Raw genomic sequence first — 24,505 nt, forward strand, 5'->3', positions numbered from 1 at the left:
CATTGGGGCACATTTACTTACCTAGTCCTGCAGAGTTCATGAAAGTGCTTTGTCCAATGATAATGCGCTGTGCCGCAATTCACTAAGATCGTGCGCCCGATATCCTGTATGTGCCGCTTCCCCACTCGGATCCGCCAGAGTTCACCTTCTTCTTCCAGGTGCATGTAAGTGCATTTTCTTGCGACATAATTTGAAAATTAAATCCCACGCACAGTCCAAATCAGTCGGATCGTCCGATTTCTGTCGCATGAATGCCAGCGCAGTCGCGCCACAATCCAGTCGCGTGCGACACAATTCCCAATTAAATACTTGCCCCAGCGGCGCAAATCCCGAAAATGTCGGACCCTTGGTAAATAAGCCCCAATGTATTTTTACAACAGAAAAAAATAAAATGAGAAAGAAATAAAGCCTAAGCATTAAAAGGAAATCATTGCACATAGGTTTGATGTTTTAATGGTACTACCAACAGACCATACAGATCGGATTTTTCAGCAGATTTCCCCCTATGCATTGCAAAAAGCAGCATCCGGAGCCAGAAAATGGGTATTATGGAGACCCCATAGAGGGACCCCAATTACAAAAAGAGTCCATTGACTTAAATCCATTCCCTATATCTTTCACATCCGCATTCGGAATGAACTGATATCTAATCCTCTTAATTTGTTAATACCGTGCAGTCAGTTGCATTTTCTAATGTGACCTACTCCACAATAATGAAAAATTCATGAATTATTCATTTCATAACTTTAACTTAAGTCCTTTAACTCACACAAAACTATTCACGTTGGCTCCATTTATCTCATCTGTAGTTTTCTCTTTCCGGTAGTTATCGAGTTACACAGAACTGTAAGCAAATGTAAGTCTAGAAGGAAGTAAGGTTAGAAGTGGTTAGCCACAAGTTTTCAGAAGACTATATGTATATGTGGGAGGGACAAGGACTATGTAAGTAGACCTACAAATCATTGTCTTTGAACATTTCTGACATAGTGTGCGAAGGGACTGGTCTCAAAGAATTAATTCCAAGCATTTGATCACAAGATCGCATCCAGATACGTTGTCTGCAAAGAATACACTGCTTCCTGAACCCTACAGGAATAGAGATGACACCAATGTTACTGGACTATCATGATCACGTTACATATTTTACAGTTGATGTCTTTTTACACATTATTAGAAATAATATATAGTAATAATATATAAGCCATATTAAAGGAGTTACCTAGGAATTTATGTTGATGGCCTAACTTCAGAATAGTGTCCTGGCAGAAATCCAGATCTGTTGGCTTTGAGTCTATGGCTGTCTTCAATGCGAAGCACCGCAGCGGGAATGGCTTTCGGCTCTGGCTGTTCGGCTTAGCATAAACACAATCTGTGTCGGCCATACAAAATTAGATATATTGGTAAGCTATCCCGAGGATATCCATAAATCGCAATGATCGCTCAATGTAAATAGAGTTAAAGGGAACCTGTCACCTGGGAGCTCACTTTCAGTAAAGACAGGTTGCAGAAGACCTGCATTACCTTTCTGCCTTCTCTAAGCATTTTTATTACAATATAATTGTGTGTTATAACTTACCTGGATTCCTGTTTACAGTAGTTCCAGGGTTGGGCTTTGGTTTGGATGCATTTCAGAAAACAACACAGGACTTGTCTGTGTTGCTCCCTCCTCAGCTCTCAGCCCCCACCGTTGTGCTCCTTCACAGCCTGCTGAGCTGACATCAGTGTCGGAGAGCGGAGCTGTACACGAGCACAATGGTGGGGGCTGAGAGCTGAGGAGTGAGCAGCACAGACAAGTCATGTGTTTTCTTTTCTAATGCATCCAAACCAAAGCCAACACTTGGGACTACACAGAGGATTCTGTCAGGAAGGCATGTAAGTTATAACACACAATTATATTGTAATGCAAATGAAGAAAGGCATATTTGCAATGCATGTGTAATAGGCTTCTGCAACCTGTCATTAGTGAAATCGAGGTCCCCGATGTCAGGTTCCCTTTAAAGAGGCTCCAATCGACTTGGGGTTTGGGGTTTATTACCTACACAAAATCTATCCCTTTAAATGGGTTGTATGGCGCCCATAAATTCCTCCTGTTTTTTGTGTCTACCCCAGCTAGAGTATCCCTATATCAGTGTCATGTTTTATGTATTTTTTTTTCTTTTTTCTGGCATTCCTGAATGTGTTTTTTGACACACAGATAACTAGACCTTGCCTGAGGCATTGTTTGATGGGTTCCCAAACTTCCCCGTGGTGGTGTACCTGCCTAGTTGTGTTACATGTGCTAAATGACAATTCTCATTCACCAGTTTTAAATTATCCAAAAATGTCTGTATAGAAACTGTCATTGTGTGTCAAGACATTTATTCTGTTCTCTTTTTTTTTTTTTTTTAATTATTAGTACCTCCTAAGCCAGCTCATCTCATATCAGGGGTGCAAGAGAAGCCTGGCCTGAGAATCCCTCCAGCACCTTCAAGACCTTTACCCTCCGTACCTAAAGTCCCCAAAAGATTTGGAACACGACAACGCAGTCAGACATCGGAGATCAGTATTCTCATTGAAAAGTTTGAGAGTATAAGGTAAATAGTAATCTTACTGTGATATAGAAGTGTGCTAATCCAGAAGTTAGAGGTCCTGCACCCAAACAAAGGTTCTTCAGGTGTTTCAAAGTTATGGCTATATAATACATTATACTAAGCTGAGAACAAATAAGTACAAAGGACGCAAAACTAGACTGAACTAGTACAAGTGGAAGGAAGGATTGTGCTTTTGAGGTCTTACAATGTATTGTATATGAGAGGGCAGATGGAGACACTAAGCAAGGAAGTAGAGAAGTGCAGTTATTAAGTGTTGAAACGGGGGGCATTGCTAGGGTCGTAAAAGATCTGAGCCTTGGGCCCCAATGCATATGTACCAAACTTTCAGTAATGCCCACTGTCGTACACAACCCCCTTGACGTGTGGTTGGGCAAATAAGTACTGTACTTAACATATGCAGCTATAGAAAATATAGGATGAATCCCTAGTTGTTACATCCAGAGATGAGCTCCTCATGTATCATGTACATGTGTCAATTGCATATTTCAGCACTTCAGCACTCCAATCTTTCTAAGGATCCTTTCCACATCACTCTGGACCTGAGTAATACGGTTTGGTTCTGACCCAAATAACTCTGCAATTGTTTCTTGTTATGATTTACTACCTGTCTCGTGTTCCTGACCTTGGTCCCTTGTCATGTACAACATACCTGTTGTTTTGCAGACAACCTGTTAAACCTGTGAAACAGAACCGTCCAAATTCTAATCGGAAAATGGAGTCAGGACCTTCCAAATGTCCCCGGTCTTCACGGAACGATTCAGCTGTCGAGAGTGGATTATCTGCAGATGAACACACTGGACCAGATGACAATGATCCTGCTAGGTCACATAGCCCAGATATGGAAAATTCTGATAATATTAAATTTAAGGATTTGGGCATCACTGACATCAACAGTTGTGGAGAAAGTTCATCTGTACAGACAATTGAGGAAGCGAATAGGGACAATGACAATGAGGATCTTACAGTAGATCAAAACGACAATGGAAAAATACCCAACCGGGATAGTGGCATTGATAGCCCCTCGTGTTGTGTAGTAGGAGAGGTGTTTTCTAATGATGAGACTGTGGAACCGAGAAAACTCATATTACCTGTCTCATCCATTGAAATGAGAACAAGCACATCTGGTGACCAAAAGAGGGACTCCACTCAGGATGAAGATAGCGACATGGATGAAGGAAGCAGTGAGGAACATGAAAGCACAGAACTGACAAAGCCCGAAAATGGTGACACCACAAAGGTATGAATTGAGGTTTCGGTATTTTTAGATTTTTGTACAATAATTTTTAATGGTGTTCCTGGAAACTGAAATGTAAAAAGTTAAACTTCTTAGAAGTCCTCAAAGTTGCTTAGAGGAAAATTCTACTTGAACGAATGACAAATGTAAAGAAGACATTTTTGTTGTTGGTATTGTTTGGAATGTTTTTGGAACAATCCTCAGGCAAGGATTAATGTTCTGCATATCCGCTCCATCTTTGTCTTTGGATTTTCATGGTCCAAACTTAGTTTCATTTGTTCTGCCAATTTTTGCTTTACTCTCATTTATGGGCACTTTTAGAGGTTGACAAACCAAGTGGAGCCTGTAAACTTTCTTTTCCTTGACCCCTAGGATCTTACTATTAAGCCCTTTCACTCGTTGAGTGGTAGTTTTATTTAGGTTTTTAACCACATTTTGGTGATGGAAATATATGGTGGTGTTATGAGGTACTATTCATTATATGAGTGTTTGGATACTGTATCACGGTAGCATTTTGGAGATGTTTGGCTTCTATTCGTAGTGGCACCTGTCATGAGATATTTGATATTGTATGGCAGAATTTGGTTGTAAATCTTCATTGGCGTTTTCTTGAAATTTTGATTGGTGGCCTATCCTCTCTCATCTGTGATGGGTCCTCACCTGATCAGCTGTTCCTATCTACCAAAATACAGTGTATTGAGCCATAACCTAGCTGGGGCTCCCATGAAGTGAATGAATGGTGCCTGTTACTGTACCTTGTCATCCGATGTGGATTTGTGCTCAGTTTTATGCCAGGCCAAAACGGCTGATTAGGTGTCAGTCCCCCACCAGTTACAGATTTGTAGTCTACCTTGAGTTATAAAATCCAAAATAATGCTTTACCATGTCCTTTATTTAGTGACTACAGTAATTTATAACTTGACATTTTAGTCAGTGTATCTAACCCACTACTCATCGGAGGTGAATTATCTGAACTCTATAAAATTTCCTTTTATCACAAAAATGCTCTATAAAGAAAATCGCTAGGGCCCATGTATCTTCTGGAAATGACCCTGATGAAGACATTACTGTGTCTGTTCTGTTTTATTATGATGGGAGTATTGATTACACACAGGAAGTGGAGCCAATAAAATATAGGTTTTTATGTAGCATTTACAGGACCCCATAGAGTTGACGGCCCTCGTAGAACATGGTGCATCTTGCTAATTACATCTCAGTGATAACTCTGGGACATTAGCGTCTAGGATTTGTTGGCCTTTAGTTGAATCTACTTCCTCATGTCTATACGTTGTATAATGTATTTGGTCACGTGAATCAATCACATTATTTTGCTGTTCCGGTTGTTATAATTTAGACTAATGGCAGCCGCATAAAAAGGGAAAAAAGTAAAACGCATTGTATAATATAGTGTAGAGTAAAATGTTAACTTTATGGCAATTTTCTTGTTTATTAAGACTATGGACCATACTAGCAACTTTTGCATCCTACATTTGTGGGGCAATTTCAGGCTCTACCCTAGCTCACTTGGGGGAGTGATCAAAAATTGACCCTGAAATGTTAAAAAACAAGGCACATCCATTTTTCAACCTGCTTAGCAGGGTAATTCGTTAAAATGAGAATGAGCAAATACATATACAAAAAGACTGCAATAGAAAAAGATAACTTGCCAAACAGTTGGTATTGTTGTATTTGTAAAGATGTAGAAAATTATATATTGAGTAGATATTGAGTAATGGATATAGAAATTCCAAATGCACCCCTACTCAACCCTCTCCAAGAAAATGTACCGTATATCCTCCAGTATAAGCCGAGACCCTTAATTTTAATTAAAAAAACTGAAAAAACCTATTGACTCTAGTATAAGCTGAGGATGGGAAATGCATTGGTCACAGCCTCCCAGTATATAGCCTGCCAGCCCCTTGAAGTATATAGCCTGCCAGCCCCTTGAAGTATATAGCCTGCCAGCCCTCTATAGTATTATAGCTTGTCAGCCCCCTATAGTATTATAGCTTGTCAGCCGCCTATAGTATTATAGCTTGTCAGCCCCCTATAGTATTATAGCTTGTCAGCCCCCTATAGTATTATAGCTTGTCAGCCCCCTATAGTATTATAGCTTGTCAGCCCCCTATAGTATATAGCTTGTCAGCCCCCTATAGTATTATAGCTTGTCAGCCCCCTATAGTATTATAGCTTGTCAGCCCCCTATAGTATTATAGCTTGTCAGCCCCCTATAGTATTATAGCTTGTCAGCCCCCTATAGTATTATAGCTTGTCAGCCCCCTATAGTATTATAGCTTGTCAGCTCCCTATAGTATTATAGCTTGTCAGCTCCCTGTAGTATTATAGCTTGTCAGCTCCCTGTAGTATTATAGCTTGTCAGCCCCCTGTAGTATTATAGCTTGCCAGCCCCCTGTAGTATATAGCCTGCCAGCCCCCTGTAGTATATAGCTTGCCAGCCCCCTGTAGTATATAGCCTGCCAGCCCCCTGTAGTATATAGCCTGCCAGCCCCCTGTAGTATATAGCCTGCCAGCCCCCTGTAGTATATAGCCTGCCAGCCCCCTGTAGTATATAGCCTGCCAGCCCCCTGTAGTATATAGCCTGCCAGCCCCCTGTAGTATATAGCCTGCCCCATGCCCCCAACATGCCTGTAGAAAAAAACAAAAAGTGTACTCCTCTTCCAACGCCCCCACAGTAGGTTGTCTTCTTTCCATTGCGGCTCGGTGTCCGAGCCGGCGCACACATTAGAAAGTCAATGAGCGGTTGATGTCACGATGCCTTTGACGGACCGATGCCGAGGCCGTGATGTATGGAAGAAGACCTGCTGGGGGAGGGGCGTCGAAAGGTGTGTACACGTTTTATCTTCTTGACTCGAGTATAAGCCGAGTTAGGGTTTTTCAGCACATTTTTTGTGCTGAAAAACTCGGCTTATACTCGAGTATATGTCAATCCTGGGGGACCTCTAATGCACAGCTCCTCTACAAATAGCAAAGCAGAAAGTTTCTTGTCAAAGGTTACGCCCTCACCAGAAAAACTATTTTCAGGCAATACATACAGATGTTGCATCAAAATCTACCATGAAAACTCTTCTTCTACAATGGATAAATGGAGCCTGTAGTTAGAATTTTACCTAATAAACCACAACGAGTAGATCATGTTTCTACTACGACCCAGTGTGGTGGCATCACCCAGAAAATAAACTGAGAAGTTAAATAGTGGTCAAAAGTCAAGGAAGCGGAGAGTTCAGGACTGAAGTCAAGCTCTCCTCCCCATAGAATCCCTCCTTCAGGAGTTTTGGTTAGTGATTTCTCTGGATGCAGTGAAGTCCGCAGCATAATGTCCACCACCATAGTAGGGGAATTCAGATGTGGGAAGAGCTGGACTCTCCCCCTCCTTCACTTTATACAACCAAGCTATATCTCCCTTCAAAGTTGATTTCATGGATGATGCATGTTGGGCCGTGAAAGAAACATGATCTGGAAGGTGTTCAGCTACTGGAAAACATACTGGTAATAGTTTATTAGTCCAAATTCTGATGACTGGTTCCCTTTAAGTATACATTTTATAAAATAAAGCAAATGACATGTGCTTGTGGATAGTTTTGTCAGAGAACTGGACCCACATCTTGTGTTTGTTGAGAACATATAACTTCAAAATTTCATATATTATAAGTGCCATCTTAGTTACCGGATGCCTAAACTATGTGAACTTCATTTATGAATCTTTCCAGTGACATTTTATGAAACAAAACACTTTAAAGTAAAGAAAAAACAGTACACACTCCTTTGCAGAACCCGACTTCTTCTTCATGTGGACAGTACAGAGAAAAGAGGAGAAATACATTGATAGATCCAAGGATTGTAAACCCAGCACACTGACATACTAATGTGTGCCCCCTCTGCTCTTCCTTTAGCTTCTCGTGTCCTGTTTTTTAAATGCTTTTAAAATTATGCAAATGAGCCTGATGGGCTCCAAGCTCCATAGATGTTAACGGAGCCAAGAGCTTCTCAGTCTCATTTGCACAATTTTTAAACCTTTTTTTCTTAAAAAACAAGTGCATAGGAAGCTTAAAGAAGAGCGGATCCTGCTACAGTGGGGCACATTTACTAAGGGCCCGGATTCGGACTAAAGCGCGGGACTTAACATTCATATTTGTGTCGCAAGCCAAGCACTTACAATGCACCAGGAAGAAGAAGGTGAACTCTGGTGGACCTGAGCGGGTGAAGCGACACATGCAGGATATCGGGCGCACAATCTATGTGGATCGCAGCACAGTGCATTATCGTCAGGGAACGCACCTCGGGGATCGCGACTCGGACACGTAAGTAAATGTGCCCCAGTATGTTAGCGTGCTTGGTTTACAATCCTTCATCCTGGTGGTAGATGTCCTTTAGCCCCCAACAATTCTGTTCAGCGAAGATGTGTATATGACATCCCTGACAATACAGCTGGACTATAGTGCACTTCTGAGAATATTTTAGAAATGATCATTTATTATTGTGAGGCTCTAGAGTTGCAGTGGAAAATCAAAAAAAGCTAACTTCCAATATGCAGTACTATAATTTAAACTAACATCCAGAATGGCCATAGGTCATATACTGTATGTAAAAGGTCATATTTAAATGTATCCTCAAAATACAACAAGGGACACTTACTGATAGATCCCGACACCATGACTGTGGTCATCTTCTTATATTTGTTATCCATGGCCTCCTTCCTTCTATTATGCTAATGAGCCCATGTAAGTGTGAACAGGGGCCAACAGCTGAGCAAACAAGCATGAATGTCCCATTGAATTTGGAGACAAACTATGACATTTCTGGCAAAATTAAATGTAGCAGCTTCACATTTCCGTTCCTTTAAATGAAATTGTTTGCAAATGTTAAGAGTCTTCACCCTTTTCCACTAATGAAGTTTTTTTTTTGCTTGTGCCAGCAGTTTGTTAATCATTGGTAATGAACGCCGTGTAAATACATGGAAGGTGATGTCTACGATTATAAAAACACTCACAGAGGATACCATAGATTACCATCATTACCTTGCTCACAACAAACGTAAAACCAGGCGGGGGCTACAAGGCCAGACACAGGAGCCCCTAAGCCCAATCATTTAACATTATGGCCTCTTATGTCTTCAGTGATTTTTTACATTTTGGAAACCCAAAAGTAAAATAAAATAAAATTTCACCCAATCTAGACAACAGAAAAATAAAAATGCTTTGATTTTTAAACACGTGGAAAGAATGGCAAATTTTATTGTATATTCATGGTCTGAATGGACATTTCTTGCATTTAAAATATAATCTATAATAATTATAATTGTGTACATATATACTGTATATATTAAATGTAGATTCTTTATTTTTAGACATTTCTAATTTGTGTTATTCTATTTTCCCCTATGAAAATGTATGATGATATTTGATTTCTCAAGGCTCGTATGCCAGTTTTTGGGTAAACAAGCCTTGGAATTATTACCCCACTTACACCATCTCCATGCTAAGTGAGCATGGAGAAACATAAAGGGGGCCCTGACTTGTGGGGGAAGTGGTGCGGGCTCAGGCAATTCTACGCGAGGCAGAACCTGGTGTAGAACGGACCGGCAGTGCAGCTGGACATCGGATGACATGGCCTGTGCCCAGAGAGCGCGGTGAGACTTAAAGGGGGCCATGACTGGTGGGGGAGTGGTGCAGTGTGGGTTCAGCCACAGGTTATAGAGCAATTCTACACCAGGCAGAACCTGTTGTAGAACTGACCAGCAGTGCAGATGGTCACCGGATGTCATGTCCCAGGAGGCAAAACCTCATGATAGATCCAGCTCCGCTTAATCATGTGCTGACACCAATGTATGATAATCCCCCTCCCTTATATATGAGAGATGTAGGTTACGGAAGTCCACCTTTTGGATAATTTTGGCTAAATCTGCACTTTAATAAAGTTGTAAAAAAGTTTCCAATTTTCTTGCACTTTTTCCTAAGGCTCATAAAACATATAAAAAAACTTGATCACCTTACAAAGTGTGAGCTTAGCCTTACATGTAGGTCATCTCTAAAACAGCAGTTGAGTGCTGAGAAGGCCTCAACCTGTCTAATAGGTCCTACTGTTAATCACGTTGTAGGAAACTTTCACTATGGTTGTGGCCTTTGTCCACTGCTTTATCACACATTATTTTAGTGAATAGTTTTTACAAGTACTGCTTGTATTGGTTACTTAACATTTTCCATTTGAACATATTTTTGGCAAATAGTTCCTCTTTAAAGTAATCTTAGTCTTAAATACAAACCACACTTTGCAATTTCCTTTCTTAACTTCCTTTTGCCTTTTTACTTTACCAAAAAGTTTTCTATATTCTTTTCCTCCCCTTGTTAAATTCATTGAAAAGTAAAATATCTGTGAATTTATGTCAGTGTAGAAAATATAGGCATTCCCCGACTTAAAAAGACCAGACGCCTCTGTACTCGGTGTCGACACCAGCTCTGAGAATACCTGGGCAAGTGCCTGGGCCAAGAGCTGCTGTGGGGCCCACGTAAGGCTGTATATAAGCAATCCATGGGGGAGGGGGGGGGGGGTTATATCTAATGAATCCATAGGGGCTGAGGGTGGCTTTATAAAATATAGCCATGAGGGGGGCTGTTTGGGTTGATAAACTAGGGAATATTTTGGGGAACAGGAGACTGTTTTAGTTTCTGAATTTTTAATGCCGCCACGGGAATTCACTGCAAAGGGGCCTACTGAGGAGCTGTCACCCAGGGGCCTACTGGAACTTTACCCACTGTGTCCTCTGGTGAAGCTCTCTGTACTCTGGTAATTTACTGTACTTTAATCCCAAACAATGGTCAACTGTAAGGTTTCTGCAATGAAGCAGATTGTCACAGGGACGAAAAAATCATTTGTGTCAAGTTGCCAGGAATAGTCATTGGTTTTAAGAAATGTGGAAATATATGAGACTTCGTGATTTATAATAATTTCTTTCCCAATTTTTTTTTACAGTGCACGGAACCACAGAAGCTATTTAACATTGCCAATGAGCTGCTCCACACAGAGGAAGCCTATGTCAAGAGGCTACATCTACTTGATCAGGTGCACTACTTTGTATTTCATTTAAAGGGTTTTTTTGGGTCTAAAATATTTGATGGCCTACCCTTCAGATTGGTCATTAATATCCGAGTGGTGGCATCTGACCACCAGCTTCCCTGTCGATTGGCTGTTTGAACAGATTTCAGTGTTTGGATGAGCACTTCAGCCTCGAGCACAACAACCTACATGGTATAGTACAGTTTATGGTACTTGAAATGGACCGGGCTAATTTTACCGATGAATGGACATCACAGGTCATTGAAGCCGAAGCGGTGCTTACTGGATTGCGGTTTCTGTATCGATCAGCTGATCAGTAGAGTTTCTAGGCCGTCAGTCTAGTTTTATCCTTATCCCTTAGGTTCACAAGGGTTTTTTTTCCCAGCGGATATTTTAATAAAATATTTTCTCTTTCCAGGTATTCTGCACAAAATTAGCTGAAGCTGGAATTCCACCGGAAGTGACCACAGGAATATTTTCTAATATTTCTTCCATCTACTGCTTTCATTGCCAGTTTCTTTTGCCAGAACTTAAAACGCGTATTACCCAGGAGTGGTGAGTTGCATTCTTCTGCCATCAGCAATGTAAAGATCTATGAGGAACTTGAGGGACATTTTGATTTTCATTTTGGGGTTAATCGTGAACTGAAAATCCATGTTATCGTTGTAAATTGTTTTCATGGAACAATGTATACGATCATTTGACATTCAGTATTTATTAAAGCTCTGTAATATAGAATTGTAAGAATCTAATTTTCCTCCCTATGTGTCCCGTGTACATTACTTTAATGTATTACATGGCCTTAGTTTACTTTCAAAATGGCACCAAAGCAGAATTATCATCTTTTTAAATTACCGTATCTCAATTCTTCAATTAAAACCGTCATTGTGTTTGGGTTCCCTCTGTTACATTCATTACATAACTGTATTACAATCTGTTTCCAGGAACACAAACCCACGAATTGGGGACATTCTTCAGAAGCTGGCTCCATTCTTGAAAATGTATGGGGAATATGTAAAGAACTTTGACAAAGCGATGGACATGGTGAATTCCTGGACTCAGAGGTCTCCTGTTTTCAAGGAGGTCATCCATACCATTCAGGTACACCTGGAATTCATTTTTCGACTATGATAGATCACTAATCTGAAATACTAAGGTTCTTGCTGATGCAATGGCCACCATTTACTGGAATGAAGAAGCAATGATAATATAATGGTGAAGTACTCCTTTGATCACTCTCTCTGGAGGCTGCATGTTTGGCACATTATCATCAATCATTGACCATGGATCTTCTAGAAAAAAAACGGGAATCAGTTAACGGTAGAATTCTCTTTCTAGCATAGCTTCCACTCTATTTTAGCAAGGGATGTGCTGAACCTATTAAATTCGAATTCCGCCAGACCTAGAGCTGAAAATCCTGTCCGGTTCCAGGTACCACTAACACCCTCTGATTGGTGCTGGGGACCGATCACAGATGTTATCTATTTAAATGCCGATAGCAAAAACAAAGTGAAGCTGTTTAGGTTAGGATTGTCGCTCCCCATTACGTCATAGAGGAGCGTCGATCCTCCCCCAAAATGTCAGTGGTATTAAGTTGGACACAAGTTCACGTCCGGGTTTGGTTCCTGAACTTGCAACGTTCAGTATGGACCCAAACTTTGAGGTTCAGGCACTAGTAACGACAGCTTTTGGTCCCAAACCGGTTGGACCTTATGGAACAACCGAACGAAATTACATCTTTTAAGCATAATTTCTGCGGAGCTACCGGCCTACACAAGTATTTATGCACATTCCCTGTAGACATGGAGCCAGTGTAGCAACATTTTTGGTCTTTTAAAAGGACGTTTTGGGTTATGTGCCTTCATTAATGTTTCCTGTGTGCAATCAAGCATAGAATAATTTGAGGACCTTTGTACAAAATAGAATGCACATCTAGGAACAGAATGGTTTTATAGCAGTCACTTAATAAATTTACATGCATATTTTAGTATTTTAGTGCTGTTATTCCGCATTATTTTCAGAAAAATTAGCACCTTGTAGAGTTTTTTTAATGTGATTTTTAAAACCTTAGAATGTGTGAAGAAGACAGATTTTGTTCTGCATTAGAGCTGGTAAACTCCACCCACTTACTACATCCCATTGATTTTAATAGAAATTCAGTAGATCTTCCCATTTAATGAAGCTGAATTCATGTGTAGATTGATGGTGTCAAACTACAAATCTACGGCAGAAACCCATAAGTCAGTCTTTGATTTTTGCAATTAAATTAATGTATAAACAAGCCCTAATTACAGTTTTGTTAATGCTAATGCCTCTTTACTTCAATTAGAAAAAACTGCAAATAAGGTATTTAGATATTAATGCACCCTGAATGATATTTAATATTCAGTGCCACGTACTGGAAAGCTGGAAAAAGGCTTTTTTAAGATACATGGTTTGAAGCTGGGAATAGCTGTTTCTTATAATTTGATAGATCGGGACTTTTGGGACGCTTCAATATATAACATTTTAATGATTTTTTAGGTTTTTTATAATTCATTTTTTTGCTGTATTTTTAGATCCCCTAAAGTACCTTAACCCTGGGGGTCTGATCAATCCTACCATATACTGCAATACTACAGCATTGCAGTATATGGTGGATTTGCTCGGGACCTGCAATAGTGTGCAAACAGCACCAGGACCTGTCATTTCTGTCAATCTGACACAGAGGGGCAGATTTACTTACTCGGTCCTGTCGCGATCCAGTGGCATGTTCTCTGTCAAGGATTCGGGTCTTCCGGCGATTCACTAAGGTAGTGCGCCCCATGGTCCATCAGGTGTCGCTGCCGCGCTGAAGTTCGCCGGAGCTCGCCATCCTATCCCAGGTGCAGGTAAGCGCGTGTCAAGCGACACTTTTTTAAAAAAAATACCACGATTTTTTCGAATCCGTCAGGTTTTACGATGGCCATGCCCCCTAATTTCCATCACATGCATGCTGGCGGTTATGTGCCACAATCCGATTGAGTGCGCCAAAAACCCGGGGCAATTCCCCGCAAACCGGTAATTTTCGGGAAACCTGACGAAAAAGAGCGATTCGGCCCTTAGTAAATGACCCCCAGAGTCTTATTTAGGCTCCAGGCTGTCATGAAATGGGTTGTCATTTCCCCGATGACGTTGCGTTGCAACAATCCCAGCCAGAATGCCAGCACAATTTAACGGGTTTACACCTGTAATTGGTGGCATAAATGTTTGATAAAACCAAACTAGTTGTCTTTTCCAAGAGGAGTAGACTCCCAACTGTAGACAGTGCTGTTTCCATGTTAATAAATCTCATCAGTACAGTATTGGCTAGGTGAGAGGCCATCAACATGGGTCAGAAAGGAATTAATTCTCCTTATGATGATTTGCTTTTTCAGTCCACCTTGTAGAGTTCATAGCGACTTTGCGCCTCAACAATATGTACCCTGCCTAAGGCGACTTCACCCCCATTTAACATATACTTATTTTGGATAAATGTAACACTCAAAGTTCTTACTCAGCATAAACATAATTCATGATCCATAATTCAGCAGAATGCGGCCAAATTCTGTAGTCTTTAAATAATGAAGCGTTTAGTTATTACATCTCCAGAAGCTGATAAATGATAAAGCGTTGCAGTGTCAGGTTGTGTTACCCCTGATCTAGCGCTTATGAGAATTCCCTTGTTATCCGGGGAAATGCAATTTGTTGCACAGGAATCTGCCAAATAATTGTGAATATGAAGCTGCGCTCCACAATGGAGATGAATGCGTTGTGCTGCGGAGGTTGAGGAGACGTTCTCCATTGATTCTCCCTGTTCTGTTGTTATGCAGTGTACAAGCACTACATGGTTTTCCATTAATGCAGCACTTAGCTGTATGGAGGATTTTCCACATTCTAATTCCAGCCTCCATCATCTTGTCAGATAGTACACTGCTTTAAATGCTTTTAACATCGTGATTTCAAGTGGAAAATATTCTGGTGTTTGATACATCCCAGGCTCTGTGTCATCCGCTAGTCATTTGCTGGATGTCCTAATGTAAAAACTGATTTATAGAACATATATTTACTTCTGGGTAAAATGGGTAAAAGATCATCATTGACATTCCTTAGGTAGTCCGATTCTGTCTCAAAAACTCTTGTACACAGAGATTGATTTGGGTTTCTATCACAGCCTTATGCACATTGAATGCATTGAATCCACAACATGTTAACCCAAGCAATGGTCAGGGACACACAGACTCTGCAGAATGAAGAGTCCACTGTGGACCTGGTCATGGCAAAAACGTAAAAAAAAATTGCCAGAATTGACATGCTGCTGGTTCAAATCAAGCTATGGTGCTGCCACAGGTTTGCCACCACCGATGTTGTTTTGGCTAAACCCTGGTAATCCCTCCCCCATTGGGGACACAAATATCAGCCACACTGCAAATGCAACTTGAAAGCCCAAGGTAAGTAAGTCACATATAGATGGTAAAAAACAGAGTAGCACTAGCACTCACTGGGACATCAACAGAGCCATCCGCGGTCAGGAACGAAGAGGCAGGGTCCAACAAATCAACCAGCGATGGTGCGCAGCAGAAAGTGGTAAGACAAACCATAATGAGGAGAACGAGTGGGCCTCAAAGGAATATATTGAGATTAACTTTCTTAAATGATGCAGAACTATGGCAAGGTACAATCCCATCAACGGCCGTTTCCCACAGATATGCGGTTCTTCAAACCTTTCCAGTCAAGAAGCAAACTTCTGTGTCGAAAATGCCCATTGCCGTGGTCTGCACTTCCCTATAGTCCTGCATTGTTTAACAAAGCTCATACAACACATTCCGGTGAGAACTGCACTTCCTCTTTGCTCTCGAATGCCAAACTAAAGTTTTTGTTTCTATTGAGGACCTCTATTCTAGTTATCAGTATGACCGCCAGTGGTCTTATATAGACGATAAATGTTAATTCTAGAACAATCCTCCTGGATGTAGTTTTAGTTTCAATACACCTACATATTCTCATTATCCTATGATAATGAGAAGACTCTGCTCCTTCTGTCCCAGTCTATACGGTAAAGTTGACAAGTGAGTTTCAGCAGAACGTGTGATGCTTTTGGTTTGTACTTGCTAAAAACACACTAATAGACTGTAGGATCTGACTCTATATAGAAGACCTTGTAGATAATGGACAGGATGACTATGTAATGGATAAGTCTGGGCTATGTTCTGCAATATCCTGATTTTGAAGTGACATCTGTCCCATGTTTATTCTTTACAGAAAGAGGACGTCTGTGGGAATCTGACATTGCAGCATCACATGTTGGAGCCGATCCAACGAATTCCTCGCTATGAACTTCTCCTGAAAGATTATTTAAAGAAACTGCCTGAGGACTCTGCGGACAGAAAGGATGCAGAGAGTATGATATTTAATAAGCACGTCTTGTTAGATGCCATTGCTGACACAATGATCCTACTGTTCCTTCTTCCTCATGAGTTCCGTTACCTTTGATAATAGTAGTTTGTGTTGCTATCACACAGTATACATTGAGGTCTACCTATCCTCTGACAACTGATCACCTTAGCATAACCTTGCAGTACACTATGATGAACCGCTGTCTCCACGCTGACTGAATGTTTAATATGTGTAATTGGATCATCCTTATTACAGAGTCCCTGGAGCTTATTGCCACCGCAGCGAATCACTCAAATGCAGCCATTCGAAAAATGGTAGGTAAAGGCGAGTGCAGTTGTTATGTTTTCTAAAACTATATATATTTACATAAACAATGTAGTTTTTTTTTTCTGGAATACTAAAAAAAAAAAAACTATTGGGTGCCAAAAAAAAATCACTAGTTGTACTTTGGACCATCTCCAAGCTCTTGTGTCTCAATGGTAATTCTGGTCTTGAGCACCTGTGGAGGTGCCTGAAGTCATGTGACATGCATCAACCAAACTGTGGTCTCCTTAGACCATGGGGTAGCACTTGAGAACCAATGAAGTCCAAAAATCCCAATGACTATAAAGGAGTTTGTTGGGTTTCCATGTGGAAGTCTGTGGTTTTCAGTTGGTGGAAGTTGCTAAAGGTCCTCTTTAAGATAGTTAGTTGAGGGGTCAGGAGAAGAAAGCTCTTCAGGGCAACCCCTTTAAAGAAGAGTGTACACCTTTGTATTATACTTTACAATACCTCTGCTTCCTAATTATGAATCCAAATATTTTTGTCTGCATTCAGAAGCTGAAAATTCGAGCTCAAATATCAACTAGACAATAGGTTAAGAACACTCAGGTTAAGAACACCAAGGGGCCTAGGTTAAGAACACTCAGACCAAGACGCCTCCTTGGTGAAAAATCCTAAAGACATCTTTTTCCTGAAGTTTTACATAGTTATAAACCATTTCGCAAGTTTTTTTTTTTTGTCTCTGCTTCCAGATTTCAGAGTTTTGACTGACAGCTATAATGACACTAATACCCCAGAACTATTTTACTTAATCATTACCCAAATGGAAGCGGGGGAGGAGATTATAGACTAATGAAGCAGTTTATCACATGGGTGTCCTGGTTTTCCATCTCAACTTGATATGAGCCATCCGCTTTCCTCATTATCATTCCTGTCCTGCTCTTCTAGTCTCCCTGAGGCTGAAAAGGCATGATCTGATCATCCACATCTCTAAACACTGCGCTTAGCTGGATGCCTGACCTCGATACGTAGATTATCAAGACAGCGCTCTTTAGGCACTTGTAGGCAAACTGCATCCTGGATAATTACATGGGATTTCGGAAAATGAAGTATTGTGCTCTGTTTAACTATTTATTGTCCTTGATGTTACCAGTTGATTGCAGAAATGCAAGTGTAGAATTCCAAAAGGACTAAATGTTAAAAATTAGTATCATTTAGGGGTACAATGGGACCCATCATGGTAAAAGTTCCATGAAGGTTCTATTGTTAGTGAGGGTTAATTGGGCACTTGTGTATATCCCTAAAATCATAGTGACTTTTGATATTTTCCAAAGTCAACATGACATGGGGATGCCACGGAAGAAAGGGTGCTGATGAGAAAGGATGTGTTACTAGGAACAATCCATTGTACAACCAACCCCAGCAAGCCTACTTGCCATCTTCATTAATCTTCTCATAAATGGTAGACCAAACACAACATAACATCCCTGAATTACAAAGAATTACTCATTCTGGTGCAGTAATCGCTATTTCCAGAAGTTACCAGAAATTGTAACTTTTTAATACACCAAAAAACTGGTGCCCCAGAAATAAAACAGCAGCCTCATTGACTAATATAATGTTGACTGAACACCAGGAAGGTCTGGAAGGACACTTCTTGCAATACATATCCCCTTGGCTGCAATGTATCAACCTTTGGCAAGATAAAAATATTATGGTTAAACCAAATTCCCCAGAATTTTGTTCAGTGGGAACCCTACCACCCAACCCTTAACATCCACATTCCCCTTAACAAGGGTTACCATATCTGCGACGATCCTGGTTTTACAACCCAGGTTGGCTATGGCAGGAAAACTGCTGCTGCTCCTCTTTGCTGTGTCTCTTTCTCCCCCTTCCTGTTCACCTGTTCTAATCTGACCTAACCCTGATTTCCATTGGTCGGACTATCCTGGCTTAACTCTTTCATGTCGGTCCCGAGTCTGCACCCGACTCAATGTCTTTATTTTAATTGATGAGAATCTATATAATGTACAAACATTATACATATTCCTCTTAAAGGAAAGTAAAATCTATTATGATAAACCAGGGACACTTTCTCATAGATCTAGGCCACATGACTGTGTTAATATTCTTATATTTGTTATCCATAGCCTCCTTCCTAATAAAATCAACTTTTACAATAATGCTAATGAGCCACAATGGCTCTTGGAGGTGTTACCAGAACCTTCACAGGCTGTTACACTGTCTTCCCTCCTGCTCTACTCCTTTAGCACATACCCCCTCCATCGGCCTGATGTTAGCTCTGCAGCAGAGGAAGTTTCAGCACAAATTCAGAGGAGGAAGTGCTCCTGCACAGTGTAACAGCCTGTGAAGCTGTAGCACTGAGGAGCTCAGGTAACACCCCTAGGAGCCCTTCAGGCTCATTAGCATAATAGTTATTTTAAAAGGAAGGAGGCCATGGATAACAAATATAAGAAGATTACCGCCGTCACAATGCCCGGATCTGTGAGTGTCCCTGGTTTATCATGCTTGTTTTCCTTTAAAATCTCCAGCCTTGCACCGATGATTCAGACACAGCAACACTGTTACGTAATGCTAAATTTAGCAAGATGTTCTAATGGCCTTTGCCGTCTGTCAGCAATGAGATACATCACTGCTCCATTGATATTTTACAAAGTGTTGCAGCCTATAGGAACACGTCTGCCATGTCTCACTACCTCCATAGACACAAGAGGTCAGACGCTCAGCTGGAGCACCACAGCCGCTCCGGTAATTGGGTTGGAACAAATGAAAAACATGATCTGTGTTCTAGCATCTGAGACTTTCTTGCAGAAGCATATGAATATTTTTATATATGAATGGTCTTGTTATAGTTGCAGGTTTTTGCTGGCATTCACATTAGAACCCATGTATCCACTGATGGGAGAACTGTATAAGTCTACTTTACCTATACGCAATGGGGGGTGTTTTTCAAGGCATGCTTGGTTATGCAAAAGCTGCCAATCTTCAATTGCACAAAAAGTTTCACCCAAACAGATTTTTTCCTCTCACCCTCTCAAATATCCCCAGACCAACTTTTTAGAATCCCATTATGGGGCCATTGGTGGAATGGAGACCTGAAAGGTCTAGACATGGCGCCACCTTAGTGGTAGATACAGCCCTAACTTTGGAAGGAAAGCTTAAAAAAAAAAAGGAATGGGAGACATAATATCGGTTGAAAAATATTTAAAGGGGCTGTCAGGGTTGTAAAAAATATATATATATATATTTATTACAATCAAAGATAATGAAATGTAATATAATGATGAGGTTAATTATGATATAACATTTAAAAAAAAGTTATTTAACAGTTCATTCACCTGCGCCTCAAGTAATACCCATCAGGCTCTCTTTACATTGCCTAAAATAGGAAAAGGACACTAAATATCAATTTATATATTGTTTAAGGGTTTTTCTGGGTTGTTAAAAATACATGTAAGCAAAACTCAGAACTCATGGAGTGACCAAATGTGCGCCCCCTGCTGGTAACTTCTGCACCATGTCATAACATACAGCATGGAGTCTCATTACCAGATTGCTGACATATTACATGGGGGGTGTAAAAGTCCGACATAAAAAGCAGTTCACACTTCAGGACCCAAGGAATGGAAGACTTTTATACTTTGTTCTCATGGAAACTGGATTCAACAAAGAAATACGGTCGTAATGATCCTCGGATGTGTCATGGATACATGGGAGAAGATCAGATGGCTAAAGTCTTTTGATTTCTGAACACCAATTGTACACGCAGAAGGAACAGGGGCTGTATAGCACCTAATACCATTGGAAACTGCTTACAATTTCCAACATTTCTAAACAAAGTGTTTTATATTAATCGGTGGCTTAAGTTTCAGATTTCTGAGTAGCACAAAGGCAGTTTAGGGTGAGCAATGGTTTAATGTGATTGATTCCAACAAAGTTATGTGGCGATTTTTAGAGGGGTTGTTCCAAATTTTACCTAATCAGTAACATGCTAATCAATGAGGCTCCAACCAATGGAACTACCACAAACTATCCAACAAATGACTAGAGGAACCAGATGACCGTGTGCATATACTGCATATGTCTATGGGATATCTCCATCATTACCTTAGAAAATGAATGGAGGGGCACGGTGCTTGTCTGTGGAAATACAAACTTTTGTTCTTGTACTTGATTATGCCACACCTTAACCTATTACCATTAAATCTTGGGACGCAATAAAAATTGCTATGAGATCAGGGGCTTGGGGTCCAACCCTTGGAACCTCCAGTCGTAACCTATCCCTTGATAACATGTGAAGGAAAAGTTCAATGCCAAAGTTTAAGGGGTTCCCCTGAGGTTGAAAAACATGGCTGCTTTTTTCCAAAAACAGCTCCTCTCCTGGACATGGATAGTGTGTGGTTTTGCAACTTGGCTCCATTCAATTCTATACACCTGGGTTGGAATACCTGCACCAACCATGGTCAGGCTTGGCGCGGTTTTTAGAAGAAACAACAATGTTTTTCATCCTCGGGAGAACCCCTTTAAGGGATCTCGCGTTGAACTGGCGAACCGGCGTGCAGTGGTTCCTCTGTTGGCCATAGTCTCTTATTCAATGAGCCCCAGTAGAAGACGACCCCATTGGTAGGTGACTTTGTGAAGAAGAAATGGACCTTAGTTGTAAGTGATTTGCTCCAAAGAAACACATAAACAAAATTTAACATTTTTAAATTGAGTGCACTTGTAACTATGTAGGGTGTTTTACTATCCTCAGATAGTTCTTCTGCTGATCTTCCTAACTCTTTCAGGAAAAGATGCATAAACTGCTGGAAGTATATGAGCGGCTGGGAGGAGAGGAGGATATAGTCAACCCTGCGAATGAGCTCATCAAAGAAGGACACATACAGAAACTATCAGCAAAGAATGGGACGGCACAGGACCGCTACCTATACCTGGTAAGCCATGGACCCCATCACACTGTCCTCATTGTGATTATTTGGCCTCTTCCTTGTGACAATTTTTCAGGCAGTATCTTTCATTGTGCAGAATTGCAGCGCCGGTGGCCAAGAGGGTATTATCATAAAACCTAGATTTTACAAATCTAACACTAAGAGGATTATTTGTGGAGGTCTGCTGTGAATTAAGGAGCTGCAATCAGCGAGACAAAGCGGAATGTCATTTCGTTTAGTATTTAAATAATCCGTGAATAATTTTAAATTAAGAATATTTCCACAGTGTTCTATTTTCAATGGTGGGATTTTTTAGAAGGAGTGTTTAGGAGTGTTCATAATTTCACGAATAAGCTACAGGATAACAATGTTTGAACTTTCGACTTTCATGCTCCATATCTCACCATCCGCTCAAGCTTTATGTCATCATTATAGACACAGACAATCATTTTGGCAATCTTCTACATAAATTTGACTTGCAGGCAGTAAATTTGTAACTAAAGGCGGTCCTTGACGTAAGGACACACAATTTACAGACAACCCCTAGTTACAGACGGACCCCTCTGCCCACTGTGACCTCTGGTGAAGCTCTCTGGATGCTTTACTTTAGTCCCAGGCTGCAATAATCAGTAAGGTGTCTGTAATGAAGCTTTATTGATAATCCTTGTTCCCATGACCGCACAAAATTTTGAAAATCCAATTGTCACTTGGACAAAAACTTATACCTGTTCCGACTCACAGCACGTACAAATTCAACTTAAGAACAAACCTAAAGAACCGATCATGTACGTAACCTGGGGACTGCCTATATTTAGCAAATGCTTAGTTATATAGATTCTTGTTATGCAAGAGCATTGTTACTTTTTATTTTTTAAAAATGTCATGTTTATTAGTGTTGGTATCACCGTTGGCTTTCATCACTGCCTGAATCGTTCTGGGCATTCTCAGATCCAAGCATGTCTCAACCAAAATCTGATCAACTGGTCGACTCACATAGGTACAATTCTAATTTTTTTCTTCAACTCTACCCACAAGCGGGGGATTGGATTCTGGGGCTGTGGGGGCCAATCCAGCAACTATGCTTCGTGGTCATTGAAACATTTCTTCTCCAGTCTAGAGACATGCCTCAGGTGCTTGTCTTTCTACAACACAATGGGGCAGATTTACTTACCTGGTCCTGTCACGATCCTGCGGTGCGTTGTCCGACAAGGATTCGGGTCTGCCGCAATTCACTAAGCTTGTATGCCCAATATCCTGCATCCACCACTTCTGCGCCAAGGTCCGCCGGAGTTCACCTGCTTCTTCCTGGTGCTTGTAAGTGTGTGTCTTGCAACACAATTCTAAATGTTAAATCTTGTCTGACGGACCGCCCCCCAATTTCTGTCGCGTGCAAACGGCGCCGATGCGCCAAAATCCGATCACGTGCGCCAAAATCTCGGGGCAATTCAGAGCAAAATGGAAATCATTGGGAAACCCGACGGAAATGCGTCCGGCGGGCCCTTAGTAAATGTCTTAGTAAATGTCTTCCTTTTTATATCAATAGAATTCAAGTACCTCATCGTGTAAGATACTTACATGTTGCTCAGCATTGAGACCACAATCAATCCGGATCAACTACCAAACGGTTTGGCTGTGAAACAACCCCATATTATTAAGCTTCTTCCACCGAACTTGACAATTACGGATTTCTCCATCCATTTCCCCTGATTTTTCTAGACCAATTTACACCCATCAGAGCCCAGTCTATTGACTTTAGTATTATTGCTCCAATCACCGGTTTCCAATCTTCTACAGTCCACTTTTAATTTTTTTTTTTTTGCAAAACACTTCTTTTGACAATATTGTAGGCGTTTTCACCTTTTTTTGGGCCACTGTTCCAGGCATATGTTTGACATACGTTTGTTATACTTGCTGCCACCCGAATAATGGATTGGTAACTATGTACCGACAATTCATGTTTATATAGTACTTCAACTGACTGTGCCATTGCTTCCATTGGGTGCGATACTGTCTGTATTTGATGTTATTACCATATATTTTACACTACAAAATTGTCCACATGGATTGTTGATGCAGCTAGAAGATTTTTACCTGGTATAGAAAACTATGTGATTTGTATCAGCTTATCACGGTCTGGTACAAGGGTCTAGGGCAGTGGTGGCGAACCTATGGCACTGGAGCCAGAGGTGGCACTCAGAGCCCTCTCTATGGGCACTCGTGCCATCATCCCACCGCAGACTCTGCCAGACAGGACTCAAGGCCTCTTGCAGTCCAAGGCAGCCCAGGACCCTAGAATGAAGCTACAATGATAACCAAAGCTTTTTCTCCTTCTTTCTACTCTATTGGTGTTCTCAGGTGCCCATACAATTTAAACGTGACAGAGCAGGGAGTAATAAGTTACTGTTTAAATTGTCACATCAGCACTTTGCAAAAAATATGTGGGTTTTGGTTGTAGTTTGGGCACTCGGCGTCTAAAAGGTTTGCCATCACTGGTCTAGGGGATATGTACAGATGTACTTTTTAAGTGTTTTTAACATAATATTTGTTGTCAGGTAATGATTTAGTATCAATAAAAGAATTGTATATACATTCTTTGCCTGTACACACTTCTCCACACTGTTCCAGGCATATATAATGCACCTTGCATAGACCAACTTGACGTTTTTAATTTTACTATTCGTATTGTTTAATCTTTGTAGCAGTGGAGATATCAGTAGTAACCAGTCTTCTGTAACAAGCCCACCCTTGTATTACCGAGCCCTTATTATCCCATAATCTTATTATGTTTAGCTACTTACAGAAAATGCTTAAATCCTCTGCATTCCTTCAAAGGGTCACTTATCTGCTTGCTGGACTTGTGTTTCTTGTAACTATATATTTGAAGTTTGGAAAACATATTACATTTTTAATATGTTGTAGACTCCAAGGGTCTTGGCTATCCACTCACTGGCCTCAGCAGTCTTGTATTGTTGCAACGTCCTTGAGGCCAGTGATGGCCTGCCATG

The 24,505-nt window shown here is 40.8% G+C and overlaps 1 protein-coding gene and 1 long non-coding RNA gene across 2 annotated transcripts in view; one reads left to right on the top strand and one right to left on the bottom strand.

The window, feature by feature from the left end:
- Positions 1–24,505, top strand: part of FGD3 (FYVE, RhoGEF and PH domain containing 3) — a 152,930-nt gene that overhangs the window by 91,544 nt on the left and 36,881 nt on the right. The window contains exons 3-10 of the mRNA XM_072128116.1: positions 2,396–2,573; positions 3,255–3,828; positions 10,813–10,902; positions 11,315–11,451; positions 11,841–11,997; positions 16,156–16,294; positions 16,546–16,604; positions 21,360–21,506. Coding sequence (XP_071984217.1) covers positions 2,396–2,573; positions 3,255–3,828; positions 10,813–10,902; positions 11,315–11,451; positions 11,841–11,997; positions 16,156–16,294; positions 16,546–16,604; positions 21,360–21,506 — 1,481 coding nt within the window. The remainder of the gene's footprint in view (positions 1–2,395; positions 2,574–3,254; positions 3,829–10,812; positions 10,903–11,314; positions 11,452–11,840; positions 11,998–16,155; positions 16,295–16,545; positions 16,605–21,359; positions 21,507–24,505) is intronic.
- The window catches only part of LOC140104543 (uncharacterized), an 81,524-nt gene that overhangs the window by 23,261 nt on the left and 33,758 nt on the right, over positions 1–24,505 (bottom strand). The window contains exons 3-5 of the long non-coding RNA XR_011850359.1: positions 1,220–1,369; positions 957–1,086; positions 770–862 (exon numbers count right to left, since the gene is read on the bottom strand). This is a non-coding gene — a long non-coding RNA (uncharacterized lncRNA). The remainder of the gene's footprint in view (positions 1–769; positions 863–956; positions 1,087–1,219; positions 1,370–24,505) is intronic.

The sequence above is a fragment of the Engystomops pustulosus genome, chromosome 10, assembly GCF_040894005.1.
Source record: "Engystomops pustulosus chromosome 10, aEngPut4.maternal, whole genome shotgun sequence".
NCBI classification, from domain to species: domain Eukaryota; kingdom Metazoa; phylum Chordata; class Amphibia; order Anura; family Leptodactylidae; genus Engystomops; species Engystomops pustulosus.